The sequence below is a fragment of the Austrofundulus limnaeus genome, unplaced genomic scaffold (genome assembly GCF_001266775.1).
Source record: "Austrofundulus limnaeus strain Quisiro unplaced genomic scaffold, Austrofundulus_limnaeus-1.0 Scaffold532, whole genome shotgun sequence".
NCBI lineage: Eukaryota > Metazoa > Chordata > Actinopteri > Cyprinodontiformes > Rivulidae > Austrofundulus > Austrofundulus limnaeus.
Genome location: NW_013952934.1, coordinates 13,902 through 28,222, shown reverse-complemented (window position 1 = coordinate 28,222; position 14,321 = coordinate 13,902). Strand labels below are relative to the sequence as shown.

At 38.6% G+C, this 14,321-nt stretch overlaps 3 protein-coding genes across 3 annotated transcripts in view; 2 read left to right on the top strand and 1 right to left on the bottom strand.

The window, feature by feature from the left end:
• Positions 1 to 1,743, top strand: part of slc22a21 (solute carrier family 22 member 21) — a gene marked incomplete in the record, with an annotated part of 13,240 nt that extends 11,497 nt beyond the window's left edge. The window contains 1 exon segment of the mRNA XM_014026180.1: positions 1,209 to 1,743. Coding sequence (XP_013881634.1) covers positions 1,209 to 1,308 — 100 coding nt within the window.
• Positions 1,744 to 1,962: 219 nt separating this feature from the next.
• Positions 1,963 to 9,050, bottom strand: LOC106530536 (solute carrier family 22 member 4-like). Its single transcript, XM_014026177.1, has 11 exons — positions 8,844 to 9,050; positions 8,362 to 8,544; positions 7,523 to 7,626; positions 7,041 to 7,195; positions 6,779 to 6,950; positions 3,523 to 3,649; positions 3,327 to 3,418; positions 2,828 to 3,042; positions 2,479 to 2,661; positions 2,229 to 2,364; positions 1,963 to 2,032 (listed from the first exon to the last, which is right to left on the bottom strand). The coding sequence occupies exons 1-11, from the start codon at positions 9,048 to 9,050 to the stop codon at positions 1,963 to 1,965; spliced, it is 1,644 nt and encodes a 547-aa protein (XP_013881631.1).
• Positions 9,051 to 10,037: 987 nt separating this feature from the next.
• Positions 10,038 to 14,321, top strand: part of LOC106530535 (sodium-dependent phosphate transport protein 2A) — a 5,414-nt gene continuing 1,130 nt past the window's right edge. Inside the window, exons 1-10 of the mRNA XM_014026176.1 lie at positions 10,038 to 10,044; positions 10,197 to 10,340; positions 10,436 to 10,579; positions 10,700 to 10,811; positions 10,900 to 11,095; positions 11,561 to 11,647; positions 11,879 to 12,131; positions 12,216 to 12,332; positions 13,306 to 13,430; positions 13,686 to 13,798. Coding sequence (XP_013881630.1) covers positions 10,205 to 10,340; positions 10,436 to 10,579; positions 10,700 to 10,811; positions 10,900 to 11,095; positions 11,561 to 11,647; positions 11,879 to 12,131; positions 12,216 to 12,332; positions 13,306 to 13,430; positions 13,686 to 13,798 — 1,283 coding nt within the window. The 5' untranslated portion in view covers positions 10,038 to 10,044; positions 10,197 to 10,204. The remainder of the gene's footprint in view (positions 10,045 to 10,196; positions 10,341 to 10,435; positions 10,580 to 10,699; positions 10,812 to 10,899; positions 11,096 to 11,560; positions 11,648 to 11,878; positions 12,132 to 12,215; positions 12,333 to 13,305; positions 13,431 to 13,685; positions 13,799 to 14,321) is intronic.

The window sequence follows — 14,321 nt, the reverse complement described above, 5'->3', positions numbered from 1 at the left end:
CATTTAAAAGCAAAAAACTATTTTTTATACACAACAAAAAAATGCAAATTGAAATTAAAGGAGGCAGAAAGAAGAAAAAAAATCTCATATCTGCCCCTTTTTTCCATAATTAAGTTCAAGCAATAATATTCAAGAAACAAAACAAAATAAAAGCTTCAATTCCTTCTCAAACAAATTACCAATCAATTAAAAACGGGGTGAATCCTAAGAACATGCTACTTGTACTCAGAAGTGTACTTGATTTTTAAACCAACTTGYCAGTATTTTTACTCRCACACACACAAACACGCATRCAGAAACCCTTGACCGGTTTCACAGCTTTTCTCAGAAAGCCGCCTGAGGTCAAAATATTAGTCATTTGCTTCTAACGGCAGCTTGTCTGAGGACTCAKTTGAACCGCACAGTTCTCTAAAATGTACAATCCACATCCACATTAGTATTCCTCAACCTATTGGGACTGGTTGTTTTCCATTCTCCTGTAACAACACACCCAGCGCACCAGATGTGTGCTTATWCAAGTTGAGAATAGATGAACAATAAGAAGGTCCACTGAACATAAAATAATAATTTATGCATGATTTTTGGAAATGGAAGTTTCTCGTTTTGAGCTCAATAAAAAGAAAGTTATTAAAAGCCTAGCGTTCCTTAAAAGAATGTGCTGTGGTCCGTGTGATGAAAGAGGAGACGACAGTTAAACTCAAAAGATTTTATTACACTAGCTGTGCCAATATGCCAGATGCCATTACAGAACATGGTATTTTCTTTAAAATAGTTTCTTCCTCCGTATACTGTCACAGCAGAGCCGTCTAGTGACAAAAGGTAATAGATCCCAGATACAAGCTCTTGAAATGCAGTTATTTGCAGGGCAGCTGGGTTCTCACTGAGAGGAACGGTAAGAGGTTTAGTTATCTGAGGGAGACTCAGAGTAGAGCTGCTGCTCCTCCTAAGTGAGAAGAACCAGTTGAGGTGGTTYACACATCTGATAAGGATRCCTCACTAGGGTGGTCAGGGTATGTCCAACTGGGAGGAGATCCCAGGGAATACCTAGAGGACATGCTAAAGACTGTGCCTCTGGGCTGGTTTGGGAATGCCTTGGTATTTTCTCATAGGGACTGAAAGATGCAGATGTTGAAAGAAACATCTCGCCCCCCTGCTCAAGCAGGCGGCAAACAATGAATGGATAAATAACTGTTTCTTTGTTTCTCCAGGTGTTGTCAAAAGCCACCTTACACCACCAGGCAAGCAAAAGAAGAGGAAACAATCGCTGAAGAAACATCTCTGGTCAGAAAGTGCAACGTTAAGATTTGAAATGAAAGACTGTGTGCACACTTCTGAAAAATGGGAGGAGAATAACTTAAAGAAATCACTTTGTGTTACATGAAATTATTTGTCTACAACACAACAGTGGGTCCGTGCAAAGCAATTGTAGCAGCAAAATACTGGAAGATCTGCCAATGATGCTTTTTATCTATGCAATTGTTAACTAGCACTGGTCACTTTCTGCTGTTTAAAAAGATTGGTGCATTTTGTGTAGACACTAAACAAAGTTTAACAAAGTAGAAAATATGTTTTTTTACTGATAACATTTAAACTTGAGATTTTTCTATCAGATGTAAACCATGTGAAATTTTATACTTCAGTTTCTAATAAATATTGTTAGAATCTATTTGTGAATTAAAATAATGTAAAAGTGAAACTGTTCTTAATGAAAGAAAATAAAGCTGACTTGGTAAACTTTAAGTCTGAGTTTTTTTCATCTGTTCTAAAGCTTTTTTAAAWTTTTTTAACAGCCTTAAGTTATTTTCTAACTGTTGCTGACGTGTTTTGTACGTGTCAAAACAAAACAAGGTGTTCAAAACATGCACACTAAAAATGTTTTTAAAGAAATTTCAAAAATCAGTCAGTTTTGAGACTTTTGGATTGAAGAAATAACATCTAATAATGACAGGAAAAAGCTGGACATCAAAGAGGACTGTCCTGTTGGACAACAGGAACTGAGGTTTTGGATCTTGTGAGGCGRAGACATTTTATTCTGTTGTGACAAGAACAACATATAAATACAGTTAGTAAGGTACATGTTAAGACCTGTGTAGCATATCTTACAATATAAATCCCTTAAATCCTGAGTATGATAAGACTACAGGACAAAATAAGTTTTAGTAAATTGATATAAATTTTTTGTAATCAAAAGGTGATAACTTTGTAGGAAAAAAAGTTCCGTTACACACCGTTTCCTTTCATGCATTTGTTGAATGCTTTCTGGAAGAGGTTGTTGAAAACTTTCAGGAAGRAAAAAAGCAGCAAATGCAGCCAGAACAGCCAGAGTTCCCAGTGTGATGTAAGGCAGGGCCTTAAAGTATCCACCTGAAAACGTGGTGAGATGCAAATCAGAAAAATCCTTGCATATCTGCTGACTCTTCCATTTTTTTAACTTAATGAAAATAGATTTTTAATATAAACGAAAGCCAAGTTACTCACTGAGACTCAACAGAAAGGGCGTGATGCAACTTCCTGTCCTGGAAACGGTGGTCGTGGTCCCTGTTGCTGTGTTCCTGAGTGCTGTTGGGTAAAGCTCTGTGGTGTAGGTGAACATAAGGGAYGACCCGGTAGTGAAGGCGTACTTACCCAGCATCTCCAGTGTAAGAGACACACTGGATAGATCTGAAGAAGAAATGAAATAATTAAGACTTCAGATCAGGGATCCTGCAAAATGCCAAATCAAATACAAAGTTAGACTTTGGATAGAAAATATTGAAATACTAATAGTGTTTCTGACTTGGCTTTAGAAATTGTGAATGGTAAGATTTACAGTTTTGTATGTGCTTACATTCTGGCATCAGTGGAATAAAGAACAGCGGTACGGCTCCGAGGATCAGCATACCAATGACGGACAGTCGACGTTGAAAATACCTCAGAGCTATCCAGCTGGAAATATATGCTGGGATTTCTACTACAGCTGAGATGAAACAGCTGATGTAGGGGTCAGAATGGAGCTGAGCTGCATTAAAGGACAGGCTGAAATAACCAGTAGTCATAGTGAACCTAGAGGAGATCAAGTATATGAAGAGTATATGTTAGAGTTAGGTTTATTTTTTAAAGAAAAGTAAAAAACTAAGAAGTACTGAAAGATCAGTTTTTTATAGCTGGTGTTTGAAACTAATTTTGGTTAGATTTCAAAACTTTATGCATTCATTCAAAAACATTTGTGTTCAAAAAGTGACAAAGGAATAAAATCATTTAGGACTCTTCAGCCAATATGTTTTTTAACACTTGTTATAACCCACTGTTTCATCATCATCATGCTTGATTTAAGGCAGTTTACTCACATGACCAAACAGAGCAGGAGTGTGGTGGTTCTGATGCTGCTGTGCTTCAAAAGGTCAAAAACACTGTGGTTGTTTCTACTTGGCTTTGTTTCCTGTAAAACAGAATGAATCACTCAGTATGTGAGTTTCCTGCACCACTGAATCAAACCTCACAGAAACTGCTGTATTTGAGGACTTTAAAGGATTATTAACTTACATCGTAATGTCCAAAGATGTCCCCTGGAGCCTGAACTTTGTTCCACTGAGCAGCTTTTCTTATTACAGCTTCAGCTTCCTCAACTCTACCTTGAGAAATCAGCCATCGAGGAGATTCAGGAAGAAGGCTGGTTCAAAATCAGGCAAATGCAGGAAACTTTAGGTTAGGGGGATAGGTGGGGCTGTTAAAAAATTCCTAACTGGCATCAGCCACTACACCGCCACTGTTTTGTTTTTAATATAGGTGAGACCGGGGACAGTTGCTACACTTTTTGCATTTGACTCTGTTACTCAGAGAAGGTTTGAATTTGACCAACCAAATTTTAATACAATAAACTTACATCTGTCTAATAGTCAAAACCATTTATAGATGATTAAAGCATGTACTTTCTTCACAATTTGCATTTGAAAATGAAGTCAGATGTTGCAACTGACCCCACTGTTTGGGTGTGGTTACAACATATTATTAATACAATATGTTTCACTGTAAATAAAAGTTTTATTATTTTTATATTTATATTATTGCTAAATTAATAAAAACTATAAGTTATAATGATATTATTTATTTGTTCTTTTTGATCAAATGATGAATATAGATTTGCCTTATAAACAGATGTCAAAGACTCTGATATAAAATGCAGTTGGCTTTTTGAGATAAGGATAATCGAACAATTTGTGAGGCAATTAACTTTTGTTTTGCCTATTGTCAGTGTACGCCTACATCATGCAAAATTTACAGTACATTGAAAGAAACTGGGATTTTAAAACCATTGTTGAAAAAAAAAAACAACTGCAGAAAATACATCTTAAACACTTTTATGTTTTAATCTATAAAATTGTCACGAATACCCAATACCCTTTTAAGTGTAAACTCAATTTAAACATCTTAATATCATCTGTATGTGCTCTGTTTTTATATGGATTAAATGGGGGTAGTTGCAGCAACTGTTGCAACTGTCCCCCTTCCAGTCAGCCATGATAAAACCTCGTGTTAGCTAAATAAGCTGATCTGGATACATGTTAACTATATCAGTTAAAAGTCAACATATCACTTGTTTAAACCATATAAGTTTAAGCTGGATCACAAAAAGAGTGACAACAATATAACAAAAATAAAGCTGAGCAAAAAAAATAAATACTTTGGTACCTCAAAAACAGTTTTTTCCCAAATAAATCCTGGAGCAGTTTTTGAATCTGTTTACTTTTTCTTTGCAAGGTGGGGCATCTAACTGTGCATGTACAGTGTGAGTGTCATCACTCTAGTATGTTCCTGTTTGGAGAAAAATGACGTGTTGCAACCGTCCCTTGTTGCTTCTGTCCCCGGTCTCCCCTAGCAGCATGGATAAAGGCACTGCAATAATATAAATTTGCATCTTCCCCAAAAACAAATCCGGAAAGACCAAAAATGACTCCTGCTCTAAACCAGCAACACGACCTTCAGAGTGACAGGCAAAACTGCCAGGGGCATCAGAAAGGCCAAAGCAGCCTAYGGGACGAGAACAGGAAGCCACTGTGACAGTTCAGACCCCCGACACGCATGGCAAGTGATACGACACATCAGAAACCAAAACAGCAACATCACCTCATCCACCTGCAGCAGTTCTGCACTGCTTGAAGAGCCCCGCCATTTCTTTAGCTGCATTATTTTAAACCTCTATTCTAAAATCTTATACTAATAAACTTTAATAAACTCTGGCTGCACCATTTTGGTATAATATATTGTCTCCTCTATAAACCACCACTGTTAACATTACAATTACAGCTCAGACTGGTGTTAGCGTGTTCTCACACAAAGCAAACCAGTGATGCAAATCTCCTGAATGTTGACARTGTTGTTGTCAGAACTTTTCTTTTGAGGAAGTTGGGTCTCCCTCATATGTTCAGACTGTTGTGTCCACACAYGCAGGCTATTGTGTCAACAGCTACAGGGCAAGCTGTTGTGTACACTTAAACAAATCGTGAATCAGTGACACCACTTTTGATCAAAATAACTTGGCACGTGCACTAATCAGAACCAAATAAACTGGATTATTATTAAAAAATATGTTCACAATGATAAATGATGTAATTAAGTTGGGTACAATATTTTTGGCTGATTTAATTTGTTCCAATTTTTTTCATAAATATTTGAGTTGTGAAAATTAAACTCTTGCTGTGGTGTTGAGTTTAATAAAATCACAAAGAGTTCCACTTGTGCAGTTTGTGAAACAAATAAATAAATTTAGTTTTGTTAGCTTTTAGTTAGGTAATTAGTTAACTGGAAAGAGGGGGCCCGCTGCTACTCGGCCCCCCGGTGGGGTGGCCGCCGGCGTGCTGGGGGTTCCGGGGTCTGGGGCTGGGCGCTGGGGTGTGTGCCGGCCTGGCCTGGTGACTGCCTGCTGGGGCTCGGAGCCTCTGGCCTGTCGGGATTTGGCCTGGAGGGGGTGCGCCCTGGGGGCCCGGACCTCTGTGCCCTTTCCTGATCTGCTTTGGTATGGCGGTTGCAGGTGGGGCCCATGAGTTTGTCGCTGCTGGCCCCGGGGGCTGTGCATGTGGTCGCTGGGGGGACTCTCCCAGTTCTCCCCTATGGTCTGATCTGGGGGGTGGGTGGGCAGATCTTCCCGTGCGGGTGCCCCTTGGGGCTCTGCGCTCGGGATTCCTCTCAGGCCCTTGGGCTCTGGTCTTCCCTATGTCTGCCTCGTGTCTTGGGGGTTGGGTCTCGGTCCTCCACAGTCACTATTAAATATTCCATTGGTTCACAAYTGCTCACAAACAGGTGCTCTGATCCGGGGGTTCTGACTGGTCACTGAGTGTGTATATATGTCTATGTGTATATACGGACAATATTTATGAATGTAGGCATGTATGTATGTATATCTTTATATATGTATGGGTATGTGTGTATTTTTAAATATGCCCTCTATGTATTTATCCATTTATTTTTCAGGTGAGCGGACAGATGTTGGGTGTGTGGTCCTGTGTTTTGTTGGTGTATATTTAATATAATCCWAATCGCTATTTCAGTCTTTCTATCTTTCTAATTAYTTCTCTCTCTGTTTTTCTCTCTCTCTCTTTTCTCTTCACAAAAAATAAATAATAAAAAAATAAAATAAAAAAATAAATAAAAAAACATAATGGTGTGGAGGGGATGGCTATAAGGGGAGAAGGGAGGCCATCCTAAAAAAAAGTTAGCTGGAAAGAGCTTTTTGTTCTGCTGTCCATGTTTTCTGTGTGTTTCAAAAGTCAAGAAATAGGTAAATGTTTTACATGTCACGCACCACCAGAGGGGGATGTAGGCCAGACAAGGGAGGGACAGAGCCATGAGAAGAGATTTCCAGTCCTTTAAAAAGTAAGCAAAGAGCGGCAGCAACATGTAGCCAATAGCAAAGCTGAAACACGTTCCAAAAGATGAATAAAGGACACGCACATTGCCAGTCAAGACCTCAGCACCTGCCAACAAAAAATAAATAAATCAGGGAATCAAGTTAATGACTACTGTGTTGTATTACTTAGAAAATGACTAATTAAAAAGGTATATACCAAGCACTAATGCGGCCACAAAATTGGATATTTGGCCCAATCCATTAAAAAAGAGGAGGAGCGTGAACACAATCCATGAGGTGGAGAAGGCTTCTGCAAATGTAAAAACCATTTGTGCTGCCAGGGTTGCAAATAAAACAGGTTTCCTTCCATATCTGTTAGAGTCAAATAAATCATGAGTCATCATTAAAAACATAAAACAACAATCAGGATATGAATGACATTGAAGTGCCACAGTGATCAAAACTATTCCTTTATTAGCCCACTATTTCAAATGATGATGGTATTAAAGGAAAATGTAACATAGATCTTTTTTTAACAGCAAAGTAAAAACACACTATAATTATAACTCACAGGCTCAGACGGTGATATTATGTATTTGACAATAATAAAGGAATGTGTCCTGAACTTTTATTTATATCTAAAATAATCAGAATTTGACATGTGTGATATTTAGCACATGAAGATAGAGTTCACTGTACCTGTCTGACAGCTGTCCTGAGAAGAACGATCCRCAAAGAACTCCAACAAAGAAAACTGTGGAGGTAAAAGGCTGCTTCCACTTTTCACTGCACACCAAGTCAAACTGGAAAATTCGTACATTTTTCACTTTATATGGACTTAGTAAAAAACACTAAAGAACAAATGATTTGTTGTGGTAAAAACTGGAATTTGGTCAAGTGCTCACATCACACTTTGTGTTTATAATTAGACAATCAGCTGTTGAAGGGTATAACATGGTATGGATTTTACTCAACTTTGTATTTAACTAATTTAATACCTTGTAATAACAAGACTTCATTTTAATATGTTCTAGTATATTAATAGAAGAAAAAAGTACTTTTTCTAGGAATTACTCAGGTAAAGTAAATACTGTGTAAAATGCAATGTGTTGCTATTTACCTAAGTATACCTGGTAAATTCTTTACCAGAATTTTCTGTTATGTCCTACCTTTTTTTTTCTAAACCACCATGTGTTTGAGAACACAGCACAAGTGAGCATGCATGTAATGTCACATGTATGACACTCAACACCAAATATGTTCAAAGAMGCAATCGTTCCACAATCCATTCTTTGAGCAAAATTTGACAATAATGTGTGCCGATTGTGGTTTTAATGTTGTGGGAACTAAAGACTTTAAGACACACCTAAAATACCACAATCAAGCAGACAGCATAAAAGCAAATCAAGAGCATTATGAGGTGAGGGAAGGGCAAAGCTGCTCTAGTATATGAACACATTAAAAAAGGAGGCAGAACTGGAAGATGCAAGAAGCGTGAACAAAAAAAGAAAAAAAAAGAAAAACAGGTGTGTACTTGCCTCAGTCACTACTGTAGATTGATAAATGTTTCTGCTGTAGCTCCAGCCGTCCAAACACTCCTCCTGTTTAAGGTCAGTAAGGTTGACGTCCCTGCCAGGAATATATCCCTGATATGAGAGATTCCTGACCACATCCAGTCTGTATCTGCTGCACCTGCTCACTTCCTGTTTCCCATTCACCACCTTASAGTTAATACAACAAAGTTAGCGTTCGATAGATCTAAACCATTGTTGAGACTTGACAAAAATACGTATGAATAGTAAATAATGTAAAATGTATAATGTACATTAAGTACATCGTTTAAATGACTTTAAATGTGTTTTTTACTGACCAAGATTAAAAAAACTTTAGAAACCTTAAGAACTGTACAACTATAGCAAAGTTCATGCAAAAATTTTAATATAATTGCTCGGTTTTCACAAGAAAAAGAGAGCTTGTTATAATAAACTCTGGTTATAAAAGCAGCTGTTGTAATACTCACTGTTACTGGTAGAATACTTTTACGCCAATCTTCTGTCAGGTTGATGTCTGGAACAAAGCAGTGGTGGTTTGGTATGCCAGTCAAAAAAACAAGACCGAAAGCGCCAAATCCATTGGGCAGGATGCTAGCACAGAGCAGGAAGAAGACGGTTTGCTGGAAATGTCCCCACTGACCCAAAAAAGCGATGGCTTCCGCGTAATCTTTCATGGTCAAATGATCCTCCGTGTCTAATGCATCCAGTTCAGGAATTAAATTCTCAACTCAAGTTCAACCTCACTTCTTGTGAAAACTTGCCTACCAAGTTATACCTGTCACAACAAAGATTACCTTAAAATGTTTCCCACTATGAACATATAGAAGAAAGGATTCGTCACAGTTTGTCTCAGATTGGCAGGTCTTTAAAAGACGACGGTGAAGCACTGAGTGACAAACCTAATGCCTTTCAGCAGCTAAGCCACAGCAACCATTTAGCAGAATGGGAGGATTTGGATCGTTTGTTGGTTTTGCATTCATGCAGGAGTGTCCAAACCTGGTCCAATCCTTGGGAGCTACTATTATGCATGTTTTATTTGTTTCTCTTCTCTTACACTCCTAATTTAGTATTTAATCGATCTTTTTAAGTTCTGCAGAAGCCTGGAGCAGAGAAACATTAAAAAAAAAATATGCAGGAGAGCTGCTCTCGAGGACCAGCGCACCCCCTGCACTGAAACATGGGTCTCCAACCTGTGGTTCTTTAGTCATTCTGTAGTGGCTTTTTAGCATTTTGACAAAATATAATTATAATAAAAATTACTAATATTTATGTTCATAACCACAAAAGAAAAAAAAAAGATCTATTCAGTTTTATGCAAATATGGGACTAAAATTTGTGTGACAAATACAAAGAAACAAAACAGATCAGTTTGAGCTCACAGTTTGTTAGCTTGTTAGCTACTTCAGTACTTCATGAGTTATGTTAGCTTTATTTTACACTTCATTGAAGATGCATTCACTGAATGACAGTTTGTGTGAGACTTTGTTTGCCATTGCATATTCCATTTATGTTTTACTAATCAGGTTAATCTACTACTCAGGTACATCCCTTTCTTTTCTCAAACATACTCCTCTTACTTTTTAAGCCTACTTGTCTCATTTTCTTTCTTCTTTCATTGTGCAAAACTTTTTTTTCTGAAGCAGAGGAACCAATTCATCAAAACTGGAGGTACGTTACCTGATTATCTGATTAAAATAACCCACTTGCTTTTAAAGATTACAGGTTTGGATCACTTTTGTTTAAGCTCGGTTTTAGTTTTTGTTCACTCTGCAAAGGTTTGATGTGAATAAATAAACTGTAACTCATCACTACCCTTGCAGTTCGGACCATGGAAACTCTGTCAGGACTGCAGCGAGTGAGAAAGGTGGCCTTTACTGTCTTCAAAGTCCCCTTCCTGTTTCTTCTTCTCTACATTTTTGTGTGTTCCCTTGATATTTTAAGCTCTGCCTTCCAATTAGCTGGAGGTAAACACAACCAGATTATTGTTTTTAGTTTATCTAGCTTTGTTAAATTGCTTTATAGTTTTTAACTTTACGTCTATTTGTTTGTCTCCTTTCAGGCAGGGTTGCTGGGAATATCTTCCAGGAAAACACGATCCTGTCTAACCCAGTGGCTGGGCTGGTGGTTGGGATACTGGTGACAGTGTTGGTTCAGAGCTCCTCCACCTCCACCTCCATTATAGTCAGTCTTGTATCATCTGGTTGTAAGTTAAAAGCATCACGCTGCACTTTGATGGTTTATGTGTGTTAAAAAATAGTAAAACTTAGCAGAATCTAGGAAATGGTCCACCACATTCATCTCTTTTGTTGGATCATTATTACAGTGCTGGACGTGAGGTCAGCCATCCCCATTATCATGGGCTCAAATATAGGAACATCAGTCACCAATACCATCGTTGCCTTGATGCAAGCTAGTGAAAGAGAAGAGTTTGAACGGTACAGCTGTGCCTTTCCACTGTGAATGAGTTTGTATGTATGTTTTGGAACTGTTAAACAGGATCTAAAAAAAATATCTTTACTCTAGGGCATTTGCTGGAGCAACAGTTCATGACTGCTTCAACTGGTTGTCTGTACTGGTGCTTCTCCCACTGGAAGCAGCAAGCGGCCTTTTGAGGCATCTGTCCCAAGCTGCGGTCGACACGCTGCAGCTCGGGAATGGAGAAGATGCACCTGAACTTCTCAAAGTTCTCACTGAGCCACTAACTAAGTTGATAATTCAGGTATGGTGCATGTCACGCTCCTTAAAGAGCAAAAGCATAAAAACACTTTATAGTTACGGATTTAATAAAACAATCCTTCATGGTCAGAAGATAGAATTTGCTCAATCTAGTGAAGAAAATGTGTTTAGGGGAAAAAATCTTTGAAAACATCACCTATTAGATAGTTATAACATAATCTCAAAATGAAAAGTTAACTTTTTAAACTGATTTTGTGCAATCATTCTACACTGACTTACTTTGGGTACATTTTATTTAAAAATAATGTTAAAGAATAAAGAAGGAGCTAACCCTAACCGTAATAAGAAGTTGCACAGGAATGAAAATTACAAACACACCCAGACAGTAAAATAATAAAAAAGAATAACTCATTTGTAGAGAATTTCATTTTATTGGTTATCCATGGATAGTAGGAAATACCCGCTGCACTGATCCATTGAGCTAAAGCCCAAATGTTCCTATTTGTAGTTGGATCAGTCAGTCATTACAGCCATAGCAACAGGAGACCAAAGTGAACGGAACAAGAGTTTGGTGAAGAAATGGTGCCAGATTGCTGTAAGTTTCTATAAATGCTTGTGGTAAAACATTTTGATTCAATAAACAAGTATAATGTAGATTAAACTTTATTTTTGCAGGACAATGGAATATCCTGGGGAACGCACAACTTTTCCGAACAAACACAGAAATGTASGCAGCTCTGCCAATTTCATTATTTTTTCCCCATATTAGGTGCACAAGATGTATATAACTCCTTTCTCATGTTTTTGTATCTTAACAATTAAGTAGAAATATGCTGATTATTCAAATACAGTTGCTTTTTTTTCTTGTTTTCTAACTAATTTTGTTTCTCATCATATCTCTGTCTGCTCAGGCAGGCATCTGTTTGTGGACAGCTCTCTGTCAGACTTGGCCGTTGGTCTGATCCTCCTTGTTTGCTCCCTGTTGGTCTTGTGCAGCTGCCTGATCCTGCTGGTTAAATTGCTAAACTCCCTGCTGAAGGGCCAGGTGGCAACTGCTATCAATAAAATTCTTAACACAGGTAACAAACACATTTTGCGTTGTCCTTATTAAAAAAAGTGTAGGTGCTTTTTTTTTCCTCTGACTGTTTTGGTTTATTTTACAGACTTTCCCTACCCATTTGCTTGGCTGGCAGGCTATCTGGCTGTATTAGTTGGGGCTGGCATGACATTTTTGGTTCAGAGTAGTTCTGTCTTCACATCTGCCATCACTCCACTTATAGGTAACCAAGACAAAAACAACAAACCATTTTTCATGTCACTCTTACATTTTTCTTTTATTGTATATTGTATATAAAATTATTTGTTTTGTTTTAATGAAATGAATAAAGGCTCTCGATTTACCGGTCAATCTACGTTCCTACCCTCATCTATGGTCATGAGCTTTGGGTCATGACCGAAAGAACGAGGTCCCGGAWACAAGCGGCCGAAATGGGTTTCCTCCGCAGGGTGGCTGGGCTCTCCCTTAGAGATAGGGTGAGAAGCTCGGTCATCCGGGAGGGACTCAGAGTAGAGCCGCTGCTCCTCCACGTCGAGAGGAGCCAGTTGAGGTGGCTCGGGCATCTGGTAAGGATGCCTCCTGGACGCCTCCCTGATGAGGTATTCCAGGCACGTCCCACCGGGAGGAGGCCCCGAGGAAGACCCAGGACACGCTAGAGGGACCATGTCTCTCGGCTGGCCTGGGAACGCCTTGGAGCTCCCCCGGAGGAGCTGGAAGAAGTGGCTGGGGAGAGGGAGGTCTGGGCCTCCCTTCTGAAGCTGCTGCCCCCGCGACCCGACCCCGGATAGGCAGAAGAAAATGGATGGATGGATGGATGAAATGAAGAAAGGATTGAAACTTCTCCTGAATATCTTAGTGATTTATGAATTTGCTTTGCTTTTGCTCAATAAAATGTTAACGTCATCATTTCACATGGAGTAWTTGAAGCTGAAAGCAAAAAGTCAGTGAATTCAGACTGATTCCTCAACACCCATTCCAGGGTAAAAGTTAATATTTTTAGGTATTTTTCTTCTGCTTTGCTGCAAGTTTTCAGAGTAACTTCAAGTTTTCCTCGTTTTTTAAAAATATTTTAATAGATAAAATATTTTTAATTATCAACATTCATTTATTAATTTCCTGCAGGGAATAAAAAGACAACAGGTTTTTAGTTGGGTTGTTGATTTCCTGAAATGCAGAATAATGCTGTTCCTCCACAGGAATTGGTGTAATAAGTATTGAAAGAGCGTACCCGTTAACCCTGGGATCAAACCTTGGAACCACCACCACAGCTCTTCTGGCAGCCCTGGCTAGTCCTGGAGATAAATTAGCTGCTGCCACACAGGTACGCACAAAGAAATTTAGAAACACCTGCAAGACCTTCATCTTTGTTGGGACATTAAATGCAGAAGCCAAACTGTTAATTAATTCTTTYGAATTTATTATTTATTCATTATCATTATTTTTTTTGCATATCCGTTTAGGAATTTATTCAGAATGAATTAATCATACATGTTTTTCAGGGATTTTCTCCCCCTAAATTTTATGTGGTTTGTTTCGCTCCATTGTTAAGCATGCTTTACCGACTTGTGTATTTCAGGTTGCTTTATGTCACTTTTTCTTTAACCTCCTTGGTATCCTGCTTTGGTATCCCATTCCAGCCACTCGTTTACCCATACATATGGCCCGTGCCCTGGGCAAGTGCACCGCCAGGTATTGTTTTTCGTTTATTTTTATTTTATTGATGACAAAGAAAGGTTTATAAACACTGACTTTAAGGGCAGAGTCGGCTCTTGGCATAGGCAAACTAGGCGGTCGCCTAGAGCACCATCTGCTAGAGGGGGCTCCAAACTGCAGAAGTAAAAAAAAAGTAATTATTTGTAATCCTTGGTTGTAACTCTGCTCAGCGCCCCTTTCAATTAGGTTTGTCTTAAAAAATTATAATGAGGTATGACAGGAAAAATAAACTACTCTACCCATAAAACATTTTCTCCCCACCCCCCCAATGCAGCAATCGTCCCCACCCTCTCTCTCATTTGATTGATGTTGCACTGACTCATCCTGCTCTGACACTCTGACCGGGGAGTGGTTCGTGTTGATAAACTCAATAACAAGAAGTCTGTATTTTGTTGTCCCATACATGTCAACCTCTTCGGACGTTTACCTATATAAGAAGCCTCAAAAATACACACATTTTGCAAAAAATCCATACAACTCGCACCCGTGGGTTGGGGGG